The sequence below is a fragment of the Triplophysa rosa genome, linkage group LG23, assembly GCF_024868665.1.
Source record: "Triplophysa rosa linkage group LG23, Trosa_1v2, whole genome shotgun sequence".
Taxonomy (NCBI): Eukaryota; Metazoa; Chordata; class Actinopteri; order Cypriniformes; family Nemacheilidae; genus Triplophysa; species Triplophysa rosa.
The window spans coordinates 18,679,717-18,701,287 of record NC_079912.1 but is presented as its reverse complement, the minus strand read 5'-3'; the positions used below and the strand labels follow the sequence as shown (position 1 = coordinate 18,701,287).

The 21,571-nt window shown below is 36.3% G+C and overlaps 3 protein-coding genes and 1 long non-coding RNA gene across 7 annotated transcripts; 1 reads left to right on the top strand and 3 right to left on the bottom strand.

Annotated features, from left to right (window-relative positions):
• Positions 1–306: 306 nt before the first annotated feature.
• Positions 307–6,639, top strand: mcmdc2 (minichromosome maintenance domain containing 2). Of its 2 annotated transcripts, XM_057322830.1 has the most exons (14): positions 307–625; positions 2,075–2,205; positions 2,449–2,508; positions 2,636–2,831; positions 2,920–3,042; positions 3,256–3,357; positions 3,889–4,017; positions 4,109–4,343; positions 4,422–4,627; positions 4,764–4,930; positions 5,280–5,459; positions 5,606–5,748; positions 6,166–6,275; positions 6,471–6,639. In XM_057322830.1, the coding sequence occupies exons 1-14, from the start codon at positions 529–531 to the stop codon at positions 6,623–6,625; spliced, it is 2,034 nt and encodes a 677-aa protein (XP_057178813.1). In that variant the 5' UTR covers positions 307–528; the 3' UTR covers positions 6,626–6,639. The 2 variants fall into 2 exon arrangements, with proteins under 2 accessions (XP_057178813.1, XP_057178811.1); XM_057322828.1 differs by lacking the exons at positions 3,256–3,357; positions 6,166–6,275; positions 6,471–6,639 and having other exon boundaries at positions 5,606–5,875.
• LOC130547136 (uncharacterized) lies at positions 6,364–9,955 on the bottom strand. 2 transcript variants are annotated; one of them, XR_008961853.1, is made up of 7 exons: positions 9,871–9,955; positions 8,694–8,745; positions 8,469–8,583; positions 8,134–8,190; positions 7,806–7,859; positions 7,437–7,490; positions 6,364–6,556 (listed from the first exon to the last, which is right to left on the bottom strand). It is a non-coding gene; the product is annotated as an uncharacterized LOC130547136 (long non-coding RNA). The 2 variants fall into 2 exon arrangements; XR_008961852.1 differs by having other exon boundaries at positions 6,493–6,606.
• Positions 9,956–11,595: 1,640 nt separating this feature from the next.
• On the bottom strand, positions 11,596–13,591 carry LOC130547323 (transcription factor 24-like). Of its 2 annotated transcripts, XM_057323184.1 has the most exons (3): positions 13,214–13,591; positions 12,452–12,909; positions 11,596–12,210 (listed from the first exon to the last, which is right to left on the bottom strand). In XM_057323184.1, the coding sequence occupies exons 2-3, from the start codon at positions 12,890–12,892 to the stop codon at positions 12,109–12,111; spliced, it is 543 nt and encodes a 180-aa protein (XP_057179167.1). In that variant the 5' UTR covers positions 12,893–12,909; positions 13,214–13,591; the 3' UTR covers positions 11,596–12,108. The 2 variants fall into 2 exon arrangements, with proteins under 2 accessions (XP_057179167.1, XP_057179168.1); XM_057323185.1 differs by lacking the exon at positions 13,214–13,591 and having other exon boundaries at positions 12,452–13,012.
• Positions 13,592–15,049: 1,458 nt separating this feature from the next.
• Positions 15,050–21,571, bottom strand: ppp1r42 (protein phosphatase 1, regulatory subunit 42). Its single transcript, XM_057323159.1, has 10 exons — positions 21,220–21,571; positions 20,806–20,899; positions 20,247–20,415; positions 19,995–20,161; positions 19,608–19,746; positions 18,332–18,448; positions 16,599–16,716; positions 16,242–16,373; positions 15,797–15,919; positions 15,050–15,163 (listed from the first exon to the last, which is right to left on the bottom strand). Exons 3-10 carry the CDS (start codon positions 20,373–20,375, stop codon positions 15,150–15,152), a joined length of 939 nt encoding a protein of 312 aa, XP_057179142.1. The 5' UTR covers positions 20,376–20,415; positions 20,806–20,899; positions 21,220–21,571; the 3' UTR covers positions 15,050–15,149.

Here is a 21,571-nt window from a genome sequence, read left to right as displayed (position 1 = left end):
TTGTTTTTGTCTTATGTTATATATGACCAATGGTGTTCTTGCAGTTTAGTCTTTTGTTAGAAAGATGCATTGTTATCGTGTCAGCAAAACCATTTCCATTCCTGTTTAACACTTTCAATTAATATGCATTTTGCTTTACATTGTTTAATATAACGTATGTGTTGAAATCATAAAATGTATGCTACATTCTGAAATCTAAATGAATTTTCTTAAACCCTATCTTATTCGGGTTTAGTACAAGTGCTACTAGCTAAATCAGGTCTAAGCTCTAAAATAGTGACGATGAGCCAAACTACTTTCTCTGCTGCACTCAGATTAGGCTATGAAATGAAACGCCATGGTGCCTACTGACATATGACATGAACCATAAATGATGTACTGACATATGAAGGTGTTTTCTTTAATCGCTTCTTGCACGGTTGATGGGTCTCATTTGCATAAGTTTGCACATTCTCGCCAAGGCTCGAGCTACTGGGCGCTCGCGCGCGCTTCCCGCTCTGCTGCCGAGACTGAACACCTTGTAAAGATATGGACAACTTACTTTCCCTAAAAGAAGCGATAATAATATATTTAGACAGAAGTGGTGGGTTGCGTAAACTCATGGACGACTGTAATGCAATAAAAGGTTTGTTTGAACGCGCTATTGCATTTATAATATTTGTATATACAGTAGGCGTAATTTACCTCAGTAGGCCTAAACAGTTGCTCGTGAGAAAGGTGCTCGTCCGGTTTTTTTGGTAACACTTTTATAATCACACACAACGAGTTTTCTTCTTTACAGTAGACCTATTGCTTAAAAGCTAAAATATTAACTAAAAAGCAAATATAAGTTGGGTTACGTCTCATACCATCGTATTAAAACACAAATAAACACCACAACCCTCCTGTAAAAGGTAATTTTAACGATTTCTGTTATCCTTTCGAAAATTAACTGTTTTTTGTGGTACAAGTGTAGTAACCATGTTTTTTTGGTGCATTGATTAGGGCAGTAACCATCGTTTACTGTGGTTTTTATAGGGATGCACGATAAATTATCGGTATCGGCCGATAAACGGTCATTTTTAATGTTATCGGTATCGGCCGATAATAAAATTTACACCGATATATTATAGGCTATAAATTATGAATCATTTCCTCAAGTTGAACCACTTCAGCTGCACGCTGCACTGCAGTTAAAATCCAGTACAGTACTGTCTTTCTGTCATGATCATTCACTTACTGTTATTAGCAAAACATTGTTGATGTACTGTACTATGTAGATATTAGTAGTATGAACGTGTATATTATAGGAACAAAAGCATATTGTTTGAATCAGACTGCTGTCTGAATGCTTTCTGTCTTGAGACCTGTTAGACTTGTGGCTATTGAGAACACCTTTCTGGGTTTCTCTGGAAGAACATCTTTAATTTGTTTATTAAATAAACATTCTACCAGAAAAGTTTAAAAGTTAAAGAATCTTTAACCAGTGTAAAGTAGGCTTGGTACATGATTTTCAGGGAACAAAAATCATTTTCAGTCTCAGAAAATGTTATATTAATGTTTAGATTCGGTATATCGGCCAATATCTGGTAATCGGCTTCCAATGTTCAATAATGATCGGGTATCGTTATCGGCCAAAATTGACATATCGGTGCATCCCTAGTTTTTACAAAAAACATGGTTTTCAAAACCATGGTTATTTTGTGATAACCATTGTTTTACTACAGTAACCATGTTTTTTTTGTTTTAACTGTAGTAAAACCATGGTTTTTCAATTTTAACTGTAGTAAAACCATGGTAAATTTTCGTAAATGCTTATGTGTCTGTCATCGGCTGTTTACTAATTACTGAAAACATAAAGAATTGCGCAATGTTGTGTGTTTTTATTTTCACAGTAGCTTTTTCATTGGTTTCCATCCGCTATATCCTAAAGTTACCTACGAAACTCATCAATAAAGACCGCTAAAAACCATTAAGTTATGCTTTTTTAGCCATTATTAAATACATTCACTTTTTGTTACGGTTAGCAGGGAATAAAAACTCATATCTCCATGTCGACAGTAAAGGAATGACACAAAACAAACGTGTGTTTCAGGCGCACATCAGATGCAGGCCGTGTATAGGTTCAGTTTCGATGTAAATCCCTCAGAAGTGCTTGAACTGGATGCCACACTGGGAGACTGTATACTGCACGACCCTCTAAAAGCTGCTTCACTCTTTCAGTCGGTGAGTTTCACAAAGTAACGTACAAAATGCATAGGCCTCTACCAACTGAAGTGTACTGTATATGTAAATTATTCTTTTTTTAATTAAAATTAACGCTTTGTTATCTAATGTAGCACCGTTATAGTTCGCCCTTGTAGAGTGTGTAAACATGATTTGAAGAAAAACTTTACTTTGTTCAGCAATTAACCAGTGTATGCACATTTTGTAACTAGTGTATTCTAAAAGAGTATTCCTATTTTTCAGGTTTGTTTTCTGTCTATTAAAACGCTATCACTTATCGAGCACATAGAAACTGAAAACCAGGTATGGAATAGCATTTGTTTACTTTATTCTCTGTGTTAAAGACTAAAATAAATTATATTGTCAATTGACAACAATACGAAGACACAATAGACACATATTTGTTAACACATGTACACTTTTTCAATAGGTTAACGTTGTTTTAAAGCCAACACATCTCCCACCTTTTCCAAACTACTGTTTGGATCTCTCCGAGTTTCCCTGTGGGTATGGTCCAATGAGACCATTTGCTTTGGAGGGCCTTGTAATTGCCATGACACGTGTCACAAAATACACACAAGGAGCCAGATTTCTCTGCTCAGACGAGAAATGCCCTTGCTCAAGAGGTAACCTTAATTTCTTTCAATTCTTTTGAAATTGTCTATATATGGGCATTTTCTGTAATTCTTTTCCCACCTCCCAATTTTTCCAAAGGGTTTCATCACATTCGAGTTCATGTACCAGGTGCTACAGAGTCTGCTACGATAAGGAGTGATTTTATGTGCTTTCTCTGCTCTTCTCCACTGAAAGAGGATGTGAAGTCTCGGGTTTTAGGGGGTGAGACAATATTAATAAAACATAATTTACAAAATACAATATTTTAATATTATAAATAATATGATTATATAACAAGTGTGTTATATAATAATACATAGACTAGCTTTTACATTTGTTATTTACAACAAATTTAAAAATGCAATTGTTAAAACAGAATGTTAAAATGTGTAGAATGCAAAATTGTTTATTGTCAGCATATTTCATTATGTACAGATAAACAGCTTGTTGAACTCATTCATGTCAGCGCCGTGGATGTTTTAGGAGTTCATGATTTTGCATTCTTAAGATATCAATCTGTCACCCTTTTTCTAAGAGGTAGGCCAAAATGGATTGTTTAGCATCCTAAATTGTTTCCTATTCTCTGAATGGTATGTCATGTAATTGCCTTTAAGTCATCCATTAGGACATAAGCCAGTTGATTCGTGGGTTTTTAGCCCTTATTAACCTGGTTTTCGTAAAGAACATAATGCCAAAGCAGAAAGCTAAAATGAACTGGTAAAACACATCCAATCACAGTGTCCTTAAGTGTTAGATTGAGTGTTTCTGTCTCCTTCCATAATGTTTTCTGTTTAGCCAACATGAGAGGCCCTAGATTCTCTGGACTGTATTAGCATATTCTGTTGACCTAGTATTAGTCTGGAATTCAATACACCAGGCTCCAGTTACTGAACATACGTGTTAATAAACGTAAGGTACACTCATTAGTTTGTGGAAGTCATAGAGGAATCATTGTTTAAAAGAGCCTGCAGTGTTTCTCTTGGCAGCCATAGAGGTGGTGAGTTTCTCATATAATAAGTAAAGACCAATCCCCAACTGTCATTGTTTTGTTTTCCTTAATGTAATTAGATGAACTGTGTGACTCCATGAGAATTGGCCATCTGTACCGAGTTGTGGGGATTCCAGCCCATGTGCACCAGTGGCCCAGTGTAACATGGAGTGTAGAGGCTTGCAGTGTCCAGCCGTGGACCCCCAAATGTAAGGTCTTGTTTTGACTTTTGATGTTATCAAAACAACCAACCATATTCACAGCACGTCAAAGTAATTTGTTCCTGACTGCCGCTCACAGGCCCCTGTGTGGTTAGCAAAAACTTCCAGAACCTGCTGGCTGCCTCTGCCTGCTCCCCATGGAGGTTCACTGCCGTTGTAGCTAACTCGTTTGGTTCCCCCGTGATTCCACCTGGACTCTACAACACACTGAAACTGGGGATACTACTTAGCTTGGTACAAAGTGAGGATATTCCAGATGCTCCCAACCACCTGGATGTGCTCGCTCTCACCAGTGACACACTAATCATTGACAGGTATGTCTTCAAACCTGTTTGCTTTTAGATAATCATCATAAATTATTTGACTTCTAAATGTTTTTTTCTTCTTCGCAGGTTAATGAGATCTAGCCTGCCGTTGTCCTCGCGAGGCATTCTACACGCACCTACAGGAGAGCTGTTGGCATCTTTATCTAGAGATGAACATGGAGCAGGTACTGCCAACATGCATGCAGGTTCAGCTCTGCTGGCAACTGGAGGAATCTGCCTTCTGGGAGACCTCACGTGCTACAAGAGAGACAAGCTGGAAGTGCTTCAATCTGGTGCCAAATAATCACAATACTTTATGAATGGTCTTATTAGATAACTTATATTGTATTTTCAAAAAGGCAGAAAAAACAGACCACGTTAACAAGCGAAGTTGTTACGTCTCTGTGCTGTTTCTCCAATATTCTTTAGCTCTTGAAAACCGGACTGTGTCTGTCTTCATTCCTGGAAAAAAATATGGTGATGATATGGACCAGCAGATCTCCTTTCCCATCCAATGTAACTTCTGGGCCCTAGCTGATGCTGCTTGCCCCTCCAAGAGGACAGCTAAATGTGATAATGCAGTGCTGGGTGCTGTGGTAGGTTTACGTCATATGTTATTTTAATCAAACTTGGCTTTTATTCAGAGAACAGAATGTTATTGTTGGACTTTTATAGTCATACATATTAAAAGACTGATTAGATGTAAAAGGAATGCTGGAACGCTTAGTAGATTACCCCGCCTCTTTCTGTATTTGGGAACAGGAAACACAGACAATGGCATCTATTTTAGGAACGTTCTTTAAGCCCGTTTGCCTTAATCTCACCCCAGTTACTCAAAATTATCTAGACAATGACTTTCATTTCCCTAATGTTATTGTTTCAGTCAGAAGTTATCATTTTATAGCATTTGCTTGTCTTATAATGACATATTTATGACAACTGTAGGAAATGGGTTCAGTTCCGCTTCAGCTCGCAGAGGCATTTGGTCTCGTAGTTCAGTGTCGAGAAACAAGCAGCGATCCTCTACTCCTGTCCATGGCAGTGCACACCCTAAGGCAGGCCATCCTTCCAGGAGAGCCCCTTTATCCAGCATGCATGCAGTTTACTACACAAGATTATAAAGAGGTTGAGTGACCCCATCACATGCATTTTATATTAGGTCATCTGAATTAATGGTTAAATTATGATTGAAGTGGTGTAAAGTATGATTTTAAAGTTGGTTAAATGAAAATAGGCAGCAATTGTTGACGCCAAAGTCGTTTTGTTTTCAGCTTTTGGCTCAAGCAAGGGACTTAAAGGTGGACATGAGTCCCACAGCTGAAAAGATGATCCATGGTTATTACATGGCTAGTCGAAGGGTTCGATCACACTCAACACAATGCTCGTCTGTCTCAGTCACTTCCATAAAACTTCTGTAAGTACTGCAGAGTCATACAGTTCATTACACAAACATAGTTTGTTACAGTATTTGAATGATTGTAACTCAATAAAGTTGCTATATTGTACCACTAGATGGAGCACTGCCATAAGACAAGTCAATTTGTCCCAGTGTTGTATTATATCAGAAATTTGTTTTATGGCATAAAAAAATTAAGAAATATTTTTTCCTAGGCTTTAATGTTAAAATACAGTTTACACTGCCTGTAAACCTAGAGGAGGCTTCAACAATAGCCTGTTCTTGTTTGCAGACCAAAATAAAAAAACATTCAGTTATGCAGAGTAATTTTTTAGTTATGCTGACAGTAATGGAAATCTTAAAACCATGCAAGACAAGCATAAATTGGCTAAAAAAATTTCATTATGCATTTCGTTTGTTTACCTGTTCCGACAGGATTTCCATGGCCCAAGCGCATGCTAAACTCAGCTTGAGAACACAAGTTCTAGAGGAAGATGCTGTCATTGCAGTATTGTTGTGTGAAAGTTCAGTCACCCTAAAGCATGGTTCGTTCACAATTCAGTTTCACAAGTTAACTTACAACTACAAAATATACTGAACTTTAAAAAATTATAACAAGGACAAGAATTTAGTATTTTTTTATTTATTGGACCACAACTTAATCATATCATTACAAGTTTGGAGTCAATATCACCTTACCATAGGTTATTTCAAGTTTGGGACTTGTCTTGGCAACACAGGGGCCTCTACGCTTGTATTTCCACCCGATGCAGTGTTTCCCTGTGCTCTACATGACCTGGACTCCCTGCACTACAGAGACGTTACCCTGGAAAAATTCCGCAAGCAAATCTTGGATTTTGTGCACACCTATGCAACCTGCATTGTAGAGGAATAGGATCAAGGTACTTTACAGAAACGTTGATGTACACAATAATAATACTTGTAGCATGAATCATTTACTACATTGACTTGGTCTAAAGGTTCAACAATCATCTTAGGGTTTTCACATGCGTTCAGAAACAAGCTGAAAATGCCTCAAGTAATCAGTAATCATGCTTTGTAGGGCTGCTCGATTATGACAAAAAACATAATCACGATTATTTTGGCCAATATTGAGATCCCGATTATTTAACACGATTACTCATTAACTTTTAAAACAACATAGAAAATAAATAATTTTGCTTTTAAACTGTAAATTCAACTGAAAATAAATGTAAAGAAATAGCATAGCTGAACCACTGTAAAGGAAAGGGGTGCGCTGTGGATTTATACCACAAGAAAAGAGAGGATCCTTGCAAAATGGAATGTGGCACAATAATCGTTTTACCTCGATTATTTTGTTTTTGTAATTGTTGAAGGCCAAAATTGACGATTACGATTAATTTTCGATTAATTGCACAGCCCTAATGCTTTGCCAGGATGCATTTTCCACACATCCACCAAATTGCATGGCTGCGTCAGTCAAGACAAAAAGAATAGTTCAATATTGTCAGTTAACATAACTTAAACTTTGTCCAATTCAAAATCTAAAATAAGTGTCATAGCTTTATCAAATCTGTCGAGTAAACAGCCAAAACGTGAAATTCATCATGTCAGGCATTACACAATATACAACTAGGTTACATTCTGTAAAAAGATTTATTTAATCTCAAGCTACCACTGTTACATTACAACAACATCGTTTGCAGAAGGGTGAAACCAATCACCTTCTTCAGGAGCCAGTCATCCTCATTAGCCTTCTTCACTAGCAATTCTTTACTCTGGTGTGGGGACAGACGATGATTTCATTAGTACCATGAAATATTTTAAAGGCACTGCTAAGCAGTGAACAGTTCTGCTGTTGCTTCAGAAAGTCACAGTGTCAACAACCCAATCTGGTCTGATGGGTAAACGGCATAAAAATGTGAAATCATCACTGCAACAAGCATTCTGACCAAAAAAAACATTAAGGTACATTTTCTGTGAAACATCTGGGATAAGGGATCTACAGATACAGTGTCACAAAAATTGGTCCGATGGATAGTGCGAAGAAGACACTTGTAAAGCCACTATATTATAGGTTCAAAGAAAATTACCTTATTGCTTAAGATGCGATTCATGTCATCCTTTGCCAGTGGCAATACAGTAACCTGGTAAAAAATTTGGATAAATTCATTAGCACCTTTTTAGATGGACTACAGGATAGTTATTAACGCTGCATGCTGTTGCTTCAGAGAGTCACAGTGTCAACAACCCAATCTGGTCTGATGGGTAAACGGCGTAAAAATGAGAATTCATCACTTGCAACAAGCATTGACCAAAAAAACGTCATCTTAACATATGATGTGAAAAATCTGGTCTGATGGAGTGTGATGGCAAACTCGTCAAGCAAATATATTTTAGACAAACCAAGAAGAAAATTACCTTATTCCTTAAGATGCGACTCTCACATCATCCTTTTTCCATTGCCAATAGAGTAATCTGTGTGAAGGAAATAAATACATTAGCACCTTTTTTAGATGGACTACAGGACAGTCAATTACTCTGCATGCTGTTGCTTCAGAAAGTCACAGTGTCAACAACCCAATTTGGTCTGATGGGTAAACGGCGTAAAAATGTGAAATCATCACTGCAACAAGCATTCTGACCAAAAATACATAAAGTTAGCATGTATAGGCACAGTATCAGCATAATCTGGTATGATAGATAAAGTGCGAAGACATCCGCAAAGCGACTACATTATAGATAAAGAAAATTACCTTATTGCTTAAGATATGGTTCTCACGTCATCCTTTTCCGGTGTCAATCAAGTAATCGGATGAGGGAAGGATAGGATAAATACATTTGCACCTTTTTCCAACAATCCAATCAGGTCTGACGGGTAAACGGTGTAAAAAAATCATCACTAATGGACAGTTTTGCTTTCTAGTCATCTTATTCACATTTTTTAATTTACACAAGATCAATTTAGCTACTTAAGTTACCTTTACAATGGTCCTCTTGACCGCCTGCAACAAACATCTTCATTTGGTTTCTCTGTGATGCAACAAAAACAGAAACGTCATGACATAAGACAGAGCTCCCTATAATGGTCATTAATTTGTTCGGTCTATTGATTTTGTGCTACCTCAAATAAGCAGCACTGAGATAAGCGCCAATAAACAAAAAAACTCAATCCCATCTCAAAAAGATGACTGATGCACTACAGGTCAAAGGGTACATGTAACACAGCTTGAGAGTAGATCCTCCCACACCAGCACAAAAGCGTGGACAACGCTAGTTCAACTCAAGGTCAGGACCTTTACCAAGACCACAGCACCTTCAAGGGAGTCAAATCCCAGAGTACCCCATCTAGGCCATATAAAGAGCATTCCCAAACTAGCAAGGCCACACAGGGGACAGCAGACCTATATGGACAGAGCACAGTCCTGAGCAAATGGCAAAGGGGCAATTTATCACTGAAACTGGGACACACATCTGACAAAATGATTTATTGCAATCCTCCAGGGATTCTTAAAACCCTTTCTTGGATGTGTCATGATTACAGCATAATCTGATTTTGCGCATCACATATATACACATTATTGATCAGACATCTTGTCATGAATAGAAGCGGTAGCGAGCTTCACACTCTTACAACTTCTGAATCTATTTTGTTTCACATCAAGTCATTGTTGGTAAAGAAACATACCAATTAAAACCGATTTATAAAAACTACATTTCAAGTGTACACGTGAATTCACTCTTGTAAGCATTTAAACACGTGAAGAAACAAGCTGATCCTCTTAAAAACGGGGTCAAGTAACATTAACCTTTAAACTTAATGCATTACTTGCATACATAAATACGAAGCATTAAGGCCTAATGACTCGTGAAAAACATTGATAGGATAAAAAATGGGCTCAAATTATCTTAGTATTTTGAAATACGAAAGCAAATGCTACTACATATAATAATTAATATCATGTATGAGAGTGAAGCACCGATTAAATTCACTATGTGCAAGTTTAATGATCCTCGTGGACCAACCACGTGGCCAAACCTGGAACATTTGCGCACGAGCTTCTTCCTACGCAGAGTAGGCTAATACAACATAAAGCAGACACGCACATTTATTTCTGTGAAGAAGTTAGATTAAATGTTATCAAAAGCGAAATTTACCTCGGTTCACTAGTGCAATGTGCAGCACGAGCATACACTTCTTCCTCGCCTGCGGAGAAAAGGAGGTTGCGCATGCGTACTTCACCTTTTAAAGGGAACTTCCTTGTGTGAGCACATGCGTATTTCACTGAAATGAGAAGTTGCGTGCGCATTGATCTGAATTGAAAATAACACAAAAATATGCGTCTCGCACACTTTTATTGACACATTTATACGCAGTGATAATAAAGACTTAATTTAAATGAGGATCCTCCTATGATTTGGTTAAATAACAGTAACGTTAATGACTTAAATGCGTGATTTGCTTACCATGATCACTCTACAGTATATTTTATTACTTTATTTTCTATAATTTTTCACTGCTTAAACTCATTTAAACATGCCTCATCCATTCAAAATATATATAAAAATAGGCTAAATACGAGCTGATGTAGGCTGCAGGTCTTGCATAGACAAACTTTTGTCTTACAGTGACCAACAGTATTTGAATAGCGATAAACATTATAACTGCACCCACAATCTTTTAGTGACATGATTAAAAACTTTGAAATTATGTTTTCATGAATAAGCACCGAAATCAACGTGAAGACAAAAGCTGTGTATTAAAATGATAACAAAGCAATTATAAAGACATGTAGGCCTACACTGAAAAAAATTATACTTTAAACGAACATAATTAAATTATGGACAGTGGTTCCACACAACTGAAATATGTTATCTCTACTCAAATACTTAATGTAAAACGAACTAAACTGAACTGAGTAAACTTAAACAACCATGTCCAAATAATGTCCAAATAACTTGAATCAAATAAGTTCATCCTACTAAAAGTATTTAAGTAGCGATAACATGTTTCCATTATGTGGAACCAGCTGTTATTTTTAACACACTAAATAAGCTAAATAAAGCTCTTATTGTTCGGAGTTAGCCAGAAGTTGGTTTTGTTAAACTTTCGGCATACCCCAAGTACCTGCTTTTTTATTAAAGCAATTTTAAATCTGGTTAGCAGGTCCTCAACCCAAGCACATGCTCTACACTTTACCACAATGGTAACCCCCCAAAAACATTAACACACCAGAAACTCTTTTAAATACAAACATAAAAGAGTATTAAACATGAACAAATATCCGTGTTTCATCATTTTGATAAAAGATGTATAAAATAACATTTTATTGCAACTTTTACTCTCCCTATTCAGCCCCGTGCAAAGCATGATGGGAAGTGGAAATCCTGTTCCTAGTTAATAACGCTACTTTAATACAACTAAATTCATTTATGTTGTGTTAACTTGATTTATTTTAGTACATTGAACAAGCATCAAATATGATTTTGATCTACTTGATTGAAACATGTTAATTTAAAATGTAAACATTTAGTTAAGCCAAAGCATTACTGTTTTTAGTCCGTTTAACACAATGCAATTGTGTTTGAACATAAAACCTAATACAATGGTGTTAAAACAAAATTAATTGTTTAAATAAAGTGAACAGTATCGTAAAATCATTTTTTTGAGTGTACCTCATTTACTGTATGTGAAATATTTTGCACCCAGTAATTCCTAAGGAAAAAAACTCCCATTTTTCTCGTCGTAATATTGTTAATGGTTTCGTTTAGGTATATAATAATAATAATAATCTTGAAATCAATGCAATTACAGTTTAAGAATATTTTTATTTTATTGACCATTCCACATACACTAGCAACTATTCACGTGAAATAGAGGGAAGACCTAAGAAAAGGGGCTCGTGATATTTTGTTGCGATTGTGACAGACCACTTCACATGACGAATGTTAAGTTATTCACACATGCATTTAGTGCAAATGTTGTAACAGAAAGTGCATAGCTAACAGTTCAAGCATGACAGCTCATTAACACACGGAATTTCGGCATACAAGGTACCAACAAGTACAGAACTGCAGAGTACACAAGTCTAAACAGCGATCCAAGAGAACTAGTTTTAACTTTACTTACAAAACACACGTTTAATATTTTATTCTTATTTACACATTTGAAATAATTAGGATATATAAATATGGAAATCAGTTTGTCTGAATGGCATCGTTCAAAGTTTTCTCCTTTTAGCGAAGAGTTATTTCCAAACCCCTTCAGCGTTGTCTTGTTTCAAGCCTATACAACACAATTCCTGTCGTGTGGTTCTCCGAAAGTCCAACGAGTAGCCTACAAGTTTAACCTTCATTTCAGTTATTACCTCAAAAAAAAAACTTAAGTGCAAATATTTATATTTGTGATGATGATGAAGATGCCCCTTGATTTTCTTTTGAGTTACGCAGGAACTGGCCAGTAGCGCCGACATATAATCTTGAACGCATTGGCCATTTCTGAAAGAAAAAAGCAAAGAAAAATACAGTGAATTATTATCTACTTAAAGCACATGTCATTTGAAAATTAGGCTTTAACCTCGACCTTGAATCTAAAGTAGCCTGTTCAAAAGATTGAACCAAAAATATGTTCAAGTTTATTTTGGAAGACATTTTCAACATTTGCTGTATCGAAAATTCATGTTAAAATATATGATCACATGGCAGCACATGGAAAAAAACGAAGAAATAAAATACGTACTTTCACAGGATGTAAGTATCCATCGCCTTTAAGAGAGTTCAAAGCTTCATTTTGTTTTGTGTTGTCTCCCTCTTCCATCCCTTCCTCTTGTAGGGTTCTCGTTAAATGCGCTATGTATGTGGTTGCCAATATCAAGACGTCAAGTTTGGACAGTTTGGTGTCCGGTGGCACAGACGGCAATGTTCTCTGTAGCTCGAGGAACGCGTGTCTGAGGGTCTGCACGCGACTCCTTTCGCGCGCCGCGTTGGCTGCTGCGGGTCTCCCTCTGCTCCCGAGGCCACCGGACTGGACCACCCCGGAGCGAGACAGGGCCTCTGCGCGCTGGCTGTCCGCGGAGAGAGTGTCAGGACTAGGGCTCGAGTTGGGACTGGATGCGGGACTGTCATCCATTACTGTCACAGAACCATTACCATCCATACGGACCGCCTGCTTTCCAACCATTGAAACTACTTAGCAGCCTGCATAATGACATATGTCAAGCAAGGCACGTGTTAAAACAGTTTAGAAAAACGTCTCATTGCACTCGAATACTGAAGAAACAAAAACAACTGAGGTAGAAACATATTGTGCCTCAAGTAAACTGAGTGAGCCATAATAAATAAATACAATAAAATTAAAAAGAAAAGAAAGCATGTTTAGTTCATGTCAAAGTAAAAATTTTGCTCACCATGCTATGCAGCTTTTTACGTTTTAATAAAATAATTTAATTCCACTCTCGTTGACAAAGTTGTCCTTAGGAAATACTCAAGGCTTAATAACTACCTGTTTTATCTTTAAAGTGCTGTCCTGAAAACCACACGTCAATGGATGAAAACTTGTTTTCTTATAAGAGATCCGTTGCACTGCTTGGCAAAACCACCGTAGTGAAATAATAGTCCCTTTGCCGTTGCAAAAACATATAGTCGGGGTGACCGTGAAAAATAGGAACGCATGTATGTCCGCGCGCACGCAGGGTCCTCACCTGAATGAGCGCGTGAAGTCTCCAGAGCCTCTAATTTATTGGACAACACAAGGAGTTGACAAGTGTTTCACTCCGGTGCAATTAATCAAAAGCCTTTAAAACTCTGGCAACTGGCGCTGTGCTCTTCGCATCAGTAGGAGGGCACAGTCCGTTTTCCGACGCCAGAGGCAGCATTTTCGTCCACCCCATGAAAGTTCACATTGCTGTGTGAACTACAACTTCAAAAATGATGACAAATTCTTTAGTCCAGAATAAATTGGGCTAATTTTCCAGGTTGGCTTTGTTTAGTAAACATTGATGTACTCTGTAAGCATACATCAACGAAGCTGCCAAACAGATATCAAATGTATTTACAATATCAGATGCTTCCTTGCTTTCGATAAAAGGATTACTTATTCAAGTAAAAAAAAAGGATGTTTGTTTTAGATTTTGAGCCGTAGATATCGTCTGCAACTTCATTTCCTGGGACACAGCCAATAAATAAACACTAAACACTGCAATCAACTGGCAAGCATGAGGAAATTCTTGCGAGACTCCTAAATTAATCATTCTGTTTTCCGAAGTCCGCAAACGGAGATGTGGGAAAATTAATGAATGGAATTATTCATAACATATTCTGTTCATATGACTGTTCTTAATAAACATTGTTTTTGTAAGGATGAAGTATCACTAGTGCCCTCAGGCCAATAATTATATGAAGGAGAGCAAATGAGGTTAAGTAAGCTTCTCGGGCTAATTACTCTACATCTTTCAGAGGTTATACCCTAAACTCGTCCAAATACGCAGGAATTACAGTCACGCAGATCAATTTACTCGGCGTGTTCTAAACCGTATCTGAAATAATAAGTTAAAAATGCATAAAATAATAATACCAACAAAATTCCAATTCATTCTGGTGTCATTGATGTTGATGAGCCCGTTGCATAATAGACAAATTGAAATGAATCCTCAGAAAAAAATGAGTTTATAAATTATGAATTTGACAGTTGAAACGATAAATCTAAATTTAAACATACAGTTGAAGTGGTAATTTTTTTCATAGTCAATATTTAATATTCTTGTGGACAACAAATATTCTCAACAACAGCAAATATATATATATATATATTTGAAGACATAAAATATAATAAACCAATAAATAATGTGTGTTGTAGACCGACTTTTTTATCTTAATCTGTAATTTTTGTAAATATTTTTGTCCTCTATAAAATTCGGTTTATTTTCACAATCACGAAAAATAACTTGCAAAAAAAATCGTTCTTTAAATATAATGTTTTCTTTCAACTTTAAAGCATATTGTAAAACATGCATAGTGCATTTCTGCAAACATACTTATTGGTGCCAATATTATATTTGAATTTGATGATTTTCTTAAATATTTAAAAATATTAAAAATAATAAACATTTGAATTATACATTTATTCATAATAAACACACAGAGAAAGGATATCAGAATATAAGGGTGTAAATCAGGCAGTGCAGGTCTGTCAAGATAGTGCCATATGTGAGGGTAAACAATTCACATTTCTTACAGATGACGGACAGAGCTAAAGATTCTTGAAAAAAAAAAAAAAATATATATATATATATATATATATATATATATAATTTTAGTAAATACTGTCTTAAGAAAAATATTCATATAGTGCCAAAGGAGCACTAAAGAGATTTTAGACTGTAAAATGACTGTGTGACTGTTGATCTGAGATTTGCAGAGCATGCCACTCATTGGACTATTCAATCCTTTTGACCTGTAAAAACAATAAAATAGAGTTATAAATTAAACAGCAAACAAAAATGAAATAAACAAGATTCCATAAACTACCATAAAAATACCCAACAACTACAGTTCATTTTTTTCTAAGCAGGCTTCATGAAAAAATGCCCTAAAATGTAGATTGCTCAAAATCCTCTTGTTATTAGACCACACAGTAAAAAGCAGAATAAGATTTAAACAACTGTCTTTCAGCATTATCATCCATATTCATGCTATAAACTATTTTTCTCACTAAGGAGACATTCAGTCATTTATCATAATTATGCCAACAGATAATTTTTGAATGATGATAATGAAACTGAAATGTAGATTTAAACAACACATCTCTGTGTTATTTCTTTGGACAACACATTTTGTGTTACTTTTAACACAATAATAACACATAATCTGTTAAATAGGATAACACAAACAATGTGTTAAAATCAACACATCCATTTTAAGAATGCAGGAGTGGAGCTAATACACCCATTTTTGAAATCTCATGCCAGTACTAAAGATTTTTTGCATGGGTGGGAATGGTTTTAAAAGATGACCATCTCCAGCCTCATTCATTAGCCCAAAATTATGTAATGAGAGAGTTTAGAGATTTTTTTTGTTCATACTATACCTCTAATGCTGGATGCTCCAACTTGGTCTGTCCGAAATGTAACGCCAGGCCTCCCGAGTTCTGATGGCTTACCCTGAGAGCTGGTGCTGCTACGGGGATGTTGGGGGCTCATGTGAAAACCATCTAAAGCAAAACAAGGGGTGAGTCACATCTAATCGTGGAACATAGAGAATGTGACACATGGGACATGCAACGCATGTTTAACCACATGCTTATGAAACACAATGAGACAAAATAAATAATTTCTTTCTCTACAAGACAAGCACAATATCAAGAATAAAATAATAAAAAGATGTTTATTGAAATAAAATACCATGTTTTGTTTTTAATATAAATGATATATTAAATGATAACAATATTTTTAATTTATGCATTTAATTGTTTTTTTATAATTTATTAACAAAAAGAAAAAATCAAACACAAAAATGTATGTTCATTTTCATACTTGCAAATGGGTTGTTGATTTGTCCTTTGATGTCTTTTTCATCACCTGTTTTTTTCTTAGCATTTCTTGAGGCTTTCCAGTTGATTAAAAACTGCCTAGATAATTCATTTATTTGTTTTCCATCAAGGTCCTCTAAAAATCAGAAGAATTAATAAAGTTCATAATTTCACCTGAACATATTTATATTCATTCATAAACTGTAGGTAACTAACTAATTAATAAAATAAATAAAAGGGCTGATATGATTGTATGATTTTTAAAATAATTTTGAGAAGCAATATATATTTTTAAATAACATAATATCTAAATAAAAGCATATGAAAAATACTCCTATCACTGTTATCATTCTTTTCTCACCTAGAGTTTTGCAGGCAGTTGTTAGTCTGTCCCTGTATTTAGGTTTGTGGTACGCTGGATTTCTACTCAGATCCAGTACCCGCAGCTCAGACCATTGGCTGAACACAGTCTCTAACTCCTGAAAGTATAAACAAAGGCATTACTGTAAATATTATCTCAAATTATTGTGCAAAATAAGAACATCTTATGTTTCCATATCTGAGTTTGCATGCAAAAAAAATGCAGAACAGTTTTGTAGCACTGGCGCACAATACCAGACAGAATAAACAGAACTTAAGCAGGTTAAACATGATCAAAACATCATATTTAAAAGAACATCTTATGTTTCCATATCTGAGTTTGCATGCAGAAAAAATACTGTAACACTGAACAGTTTGTATCACACAGATTAAACATCAAAAAAATGTTTTAGCATGATGTTTTCATGATGATTTATGAAAACATCATATTTAAAATGCCACAAGCAAAAAAACAGAAACAATATAGACAAAAATTTGGATGGCTGATGCATAAGCAAGAAATCAGCTTGTTTTAATAAATACTTGGTCACTTGGACTGCATGACTAACAAGTTCCCCTGGGCAGTAGTCCTCAAGCATGTTGCCTGCAGTGTATGTTTATCTAAGGACACATTAATCCAGGCTGGAAATATGAATACTCTCTGGACACGCTCTGATTGTTCATTGCCTTCCTGTCTCAACCAAAGTGCTTCCACTTTTCAGTTGGTGTGCAATCAGCTCTAGCGGGACTCCAGTGAGCCGCGCTCTCAGGCTTTGATAAATGATCGTGTCAGGTCTGTCACTCTTAGGGTTTGGCTGGGAACTGCCCAGCACCAAATTGCCCTCCCATGCGCCGGAGTGCTGAATGCTTTCCTGACTGGGCTCTTTCCAGCCCCACACTGGGTTAATGATGGCCAGTTATGAACCTGTATTTGACCAGCGCTTCGATCCCTGTCTGGCCATGCGCCACTAACAGCTTCTGCAGTACCCATTTGTCACTCGACTGACTGTCTGTCATAATCTATTTTAAAAATCCATAATTTTTCCACTTGAATTGAACCAAATGCGTAAAGGAGAAATTGATCCTTTGGGTGCTGTCGTCGCTGAATCAATAGTGGCAGAGGGGTTGTATAAATTAAAGAAGATATCTGCTAAACATGAAAGCTTCCTCTGACACGTAGATCACTATCAGTGACAGTTGCTGAGAGAATTGCCTTTGTGCTGTTGGCCAAAGTTACTGCTCCAAGCAAGTTACCAAGGTTTTTATAAAGCACAGATTTCTTAGACCAGAACTTTATTATTAAATAATCTGGAAAATTCCTTTCCAGAAGAAATGAAAAGGTTTAGATGTAGTTTTGCTACAACAAAGCTATAGGTTTGAATCAAACTTTTTCAAGACTTGGCCGAAGCTGTAAGGGGAGCGTATTATGGAGGAAAATCAATTCACTAAGGAAAGAGGAAAACTTGTGCTTGTTTAAATTGTCAGCAGAAGTTGTCCCTGGAGAGCAGCCCGCTGATTTGTTGAATAATTCTGACCCTGTGTAAATCTGCAGACTGCTGGTAGGATTTGTAAGATTAGGTTTTAACAGTCTTCTCCTTTTACCAATCTTTTCACACTTCATAGGAACATACCATTTTGTCATAATCAAATAATACAAAACTTTTTTTAGTCTAATAAAATTACCCTTTATCATTTTTATGGATTTATGGAAATGTAACCAAAGTCATATTTTACCTGTAAATCCTGCAGCTGGTTGTCCGCAGCAAAAAGATGAGTCAATTTTTTTAGAGGAGTCAAGTCCCATATTTCATCGATGTTGTTTTTGCTGATATTTAAAATGGACAGAGAGTCCTGAAAGGATGAAATTTGACAATGTCATTAGACACTTTAAAGTTAAGACCAGTTCCACCACTGGTGATTCAATATAGATTTCACTGTGTTAGTAAAAGGAGAGCATTTACAGATGTTTCTGGGGGGAAAATTTGGTCCACTTATCCTCGCAATTTCATTAATTATCAAACTAAACAAAATTCCCAACTTTGGCGTTTGTTTATCTATAGCCTGAGCGGTAAACCCTCCGTGCTGATCTGTCAAACATGTAAGCAGCCACAGAGCCCTCTTTTACCCTTATTACATTTTGCACAGAACTGCTTTGATACTCTTGGTGCATTGGGTCAGTTTCATCTATGTTATGCCTCTCATCTGACAGCAATCCCACAGGATGCCTCAGGACACTTTGCTATGTCAATCTAAATATAAGTGCATTAGCTATTATAAGACTTCTGTAAAACTTTGTCTCTCCCTAACGTGTAGTTAAGTTGCACTGAAGTGGTATGAATGTTAAAGGGATAGTTCACTCAAAAATCAAAAACCTCCCTGCATCTTCGGAACACAAATAACGATATTTTTGATGACATCCGAGCACTTTCCAGGCCTCCTCGTAGACATCATGTTAATTCTCTCTGTCAAGGTCCAGAAAAGTACTAAAGATATCGTTAAAATGGTCCATCTGATCATAGTGGATCATGAAGTGACAAGAAAAAAAAGAAACCAAAATGAAGACTTTCATCAACATATTCTTCTCTTCCCTGTCAGTCTACGACGCACGTTAATTAGAGTACCAAGACGCTTGTGCATCCGGGTTGTGCGCTCAAACGCATGCATCGAGGTGGTCTTGTGAACGTGTGTCGGAGACTGAGAAGAATTTCGTTATTTTGGTTTCTTCTGCACACATAAAGTAGTCTCATTGTTTCACAAAAATTAAATTGAGCCACTATGATCAGATGGACCATTTTAACGATATCTTCAGTACTGTTCTGGACCCTGACAGAGAGAATTGATGTCTATGAGGAGGCCTGGGAAGCTCTCGGATGTCATCAAAAATATCTTTATTTGTGTTCCGAAGACGCAGGGAGGTCTTAAAACGTGTGTAGAACATCATATGACTCATGCGAGTAAAAAATGACAAAATGTAGATTTTTGGGTGAACTATCCCTTTAACGTTACTCACAGAAATGCTGGAAATGGAACGTGGATCAAAGACCAGCTTTTCTCCATGGGGTAGTCTCTGGCCTTCCACATGCAGCTCTTTCAGACTTTTCAGCTCGTCTAATCCTTCAACAACAGTGATGCTGTTTCCTCCCAAAAACCTTCAGAAACATAGACGCAGATAAAGCCATCACTCCTGGAATATTCTCTATGGTGGTATGCATTTTAAATCAAAAATCACAATACTGAGAAAATGCATCAGCGCATTTTGTACTATAAGACGTACTTTTATAATGGCTTGACAATTTGAAAATTGTAAATAGTTTTTAAAACGTGCAAGGTTTAGATGACCGTATAGTCATACAGATGATAGACAGACAGACAGACAAGCTTGTACTTTCATACTTACAGTTTGGTGAGTTTGTGTAGAGATGAGAGGTTCTCTATGTGGGAGATATTGTTATTCTGCATATATAAGTGTGTAAGGTTTGAGGCAAATCCCAAATTGCAGATCTGTGAAATTTGGTTATCATATAGGTAAAGGACAGTGAGGTTTCTGCATATCGATAGATCATCCTGTATTCAGAGAAGGGGAAAAAAATTAACAAACAATACAGTGCAATTAATACAACTATGTTCAACTCTAAGAGAGAAAACTTACAATGTCTTCTATATTTTTGCTTGAAAAGTTCAGATGTGTGAGTTTCTTGAGATATTGTTGAAGTGATTCACTTCTGGACTTTGAATGATTGCTGGATCTGGCGATAAGATGCACAGTCAGACGGACCATTGTGACTGAAATAATCTCAGGATGAATTTCTCATCTGCAACTGTCATAAAACAAGGAGAAAGCAAAATACAAAAATCAATACAAGGATACTAGCCTATACTCAGAGGACAGACTCCTTAATATGTTTCTATAAAGATTTAAATGTAACTTAAATAGATTTTTTTATTTTAAATATCTTTTAAAATTGGTTTTTAAAAGACATTATTTCTAGATGATTTCTAGATTTAGCAACAGCATACATATTATCTCTGAAAAGTGTAAATGAGGCCAATTGTGAAAGGTATAGGCTACATGTTTTTGATTATTGTGAAAGAAGATCTGTTCTCTCAAGAAACAATCAAATCCCATGAGGTTTTTATTGTCCATATATTGACCCTGCACATCTGCATTCTCTATGCAGTATTAAGACTAAAAAAAACTTCAAGCTTACCTGAAAGGCCTCATAAGCAAGACTTTGGATGCTCGCTATTTTATTCCATGTGCTGACTGAGTATAGCCTACTATCGTCCAAACAACAGTGAACACTACATGGCAGAAATAAAGGGAATACATACATCAAAACTGACAGCAGGTCGGTTTCACACTTGATCTCAGAGCAGCAGCTTACATCGAGATGACATAAAGAGCCTCTTAAAATCAATAGCAGAAAACTCCAGGGAACAGAACCGCGTGCCAATCATTATAATACATTGCTGTTTACTTCTTGATATAGGGTATATATGAGCTTTCTTGTTTCTAGTAAATGAAAACAAGAAATAGGCCCCAATTAAGTTAGGCGATTGTAAAGATCAAACAGAAACTCTTACAGCGGAGAAACTGATAACGTAGCTCATAAAAATCCTACCTTAATGCAGGCCAGAATGTACAAATATTCATATATGAACTCAAACTTTTTTGTTTCTCCTCCTCTTGTCTTGGCTTTGTTTAGGAAAACGACGAAGACCGTTGTTGCTATGGCAACGACGCGACGCATGGTCATTTGACGCGCCGGAGATAACCGCTAAAGAGATCTTACAGGAGAGTCGGCAAGTTTAACAAGACTACATTTCCTTAGTGAAAATGATTATTTGATGTGGTTTCAGGATAAAAGCTCTTAAGGAAGTAGATGTCCTCGTTCTGTTTGGTTTCTGTTTTAATGTGACAATTACTTAAGGTTAGCACTGTTTTTTGTTATTTATTAATTGTTAATAATTATC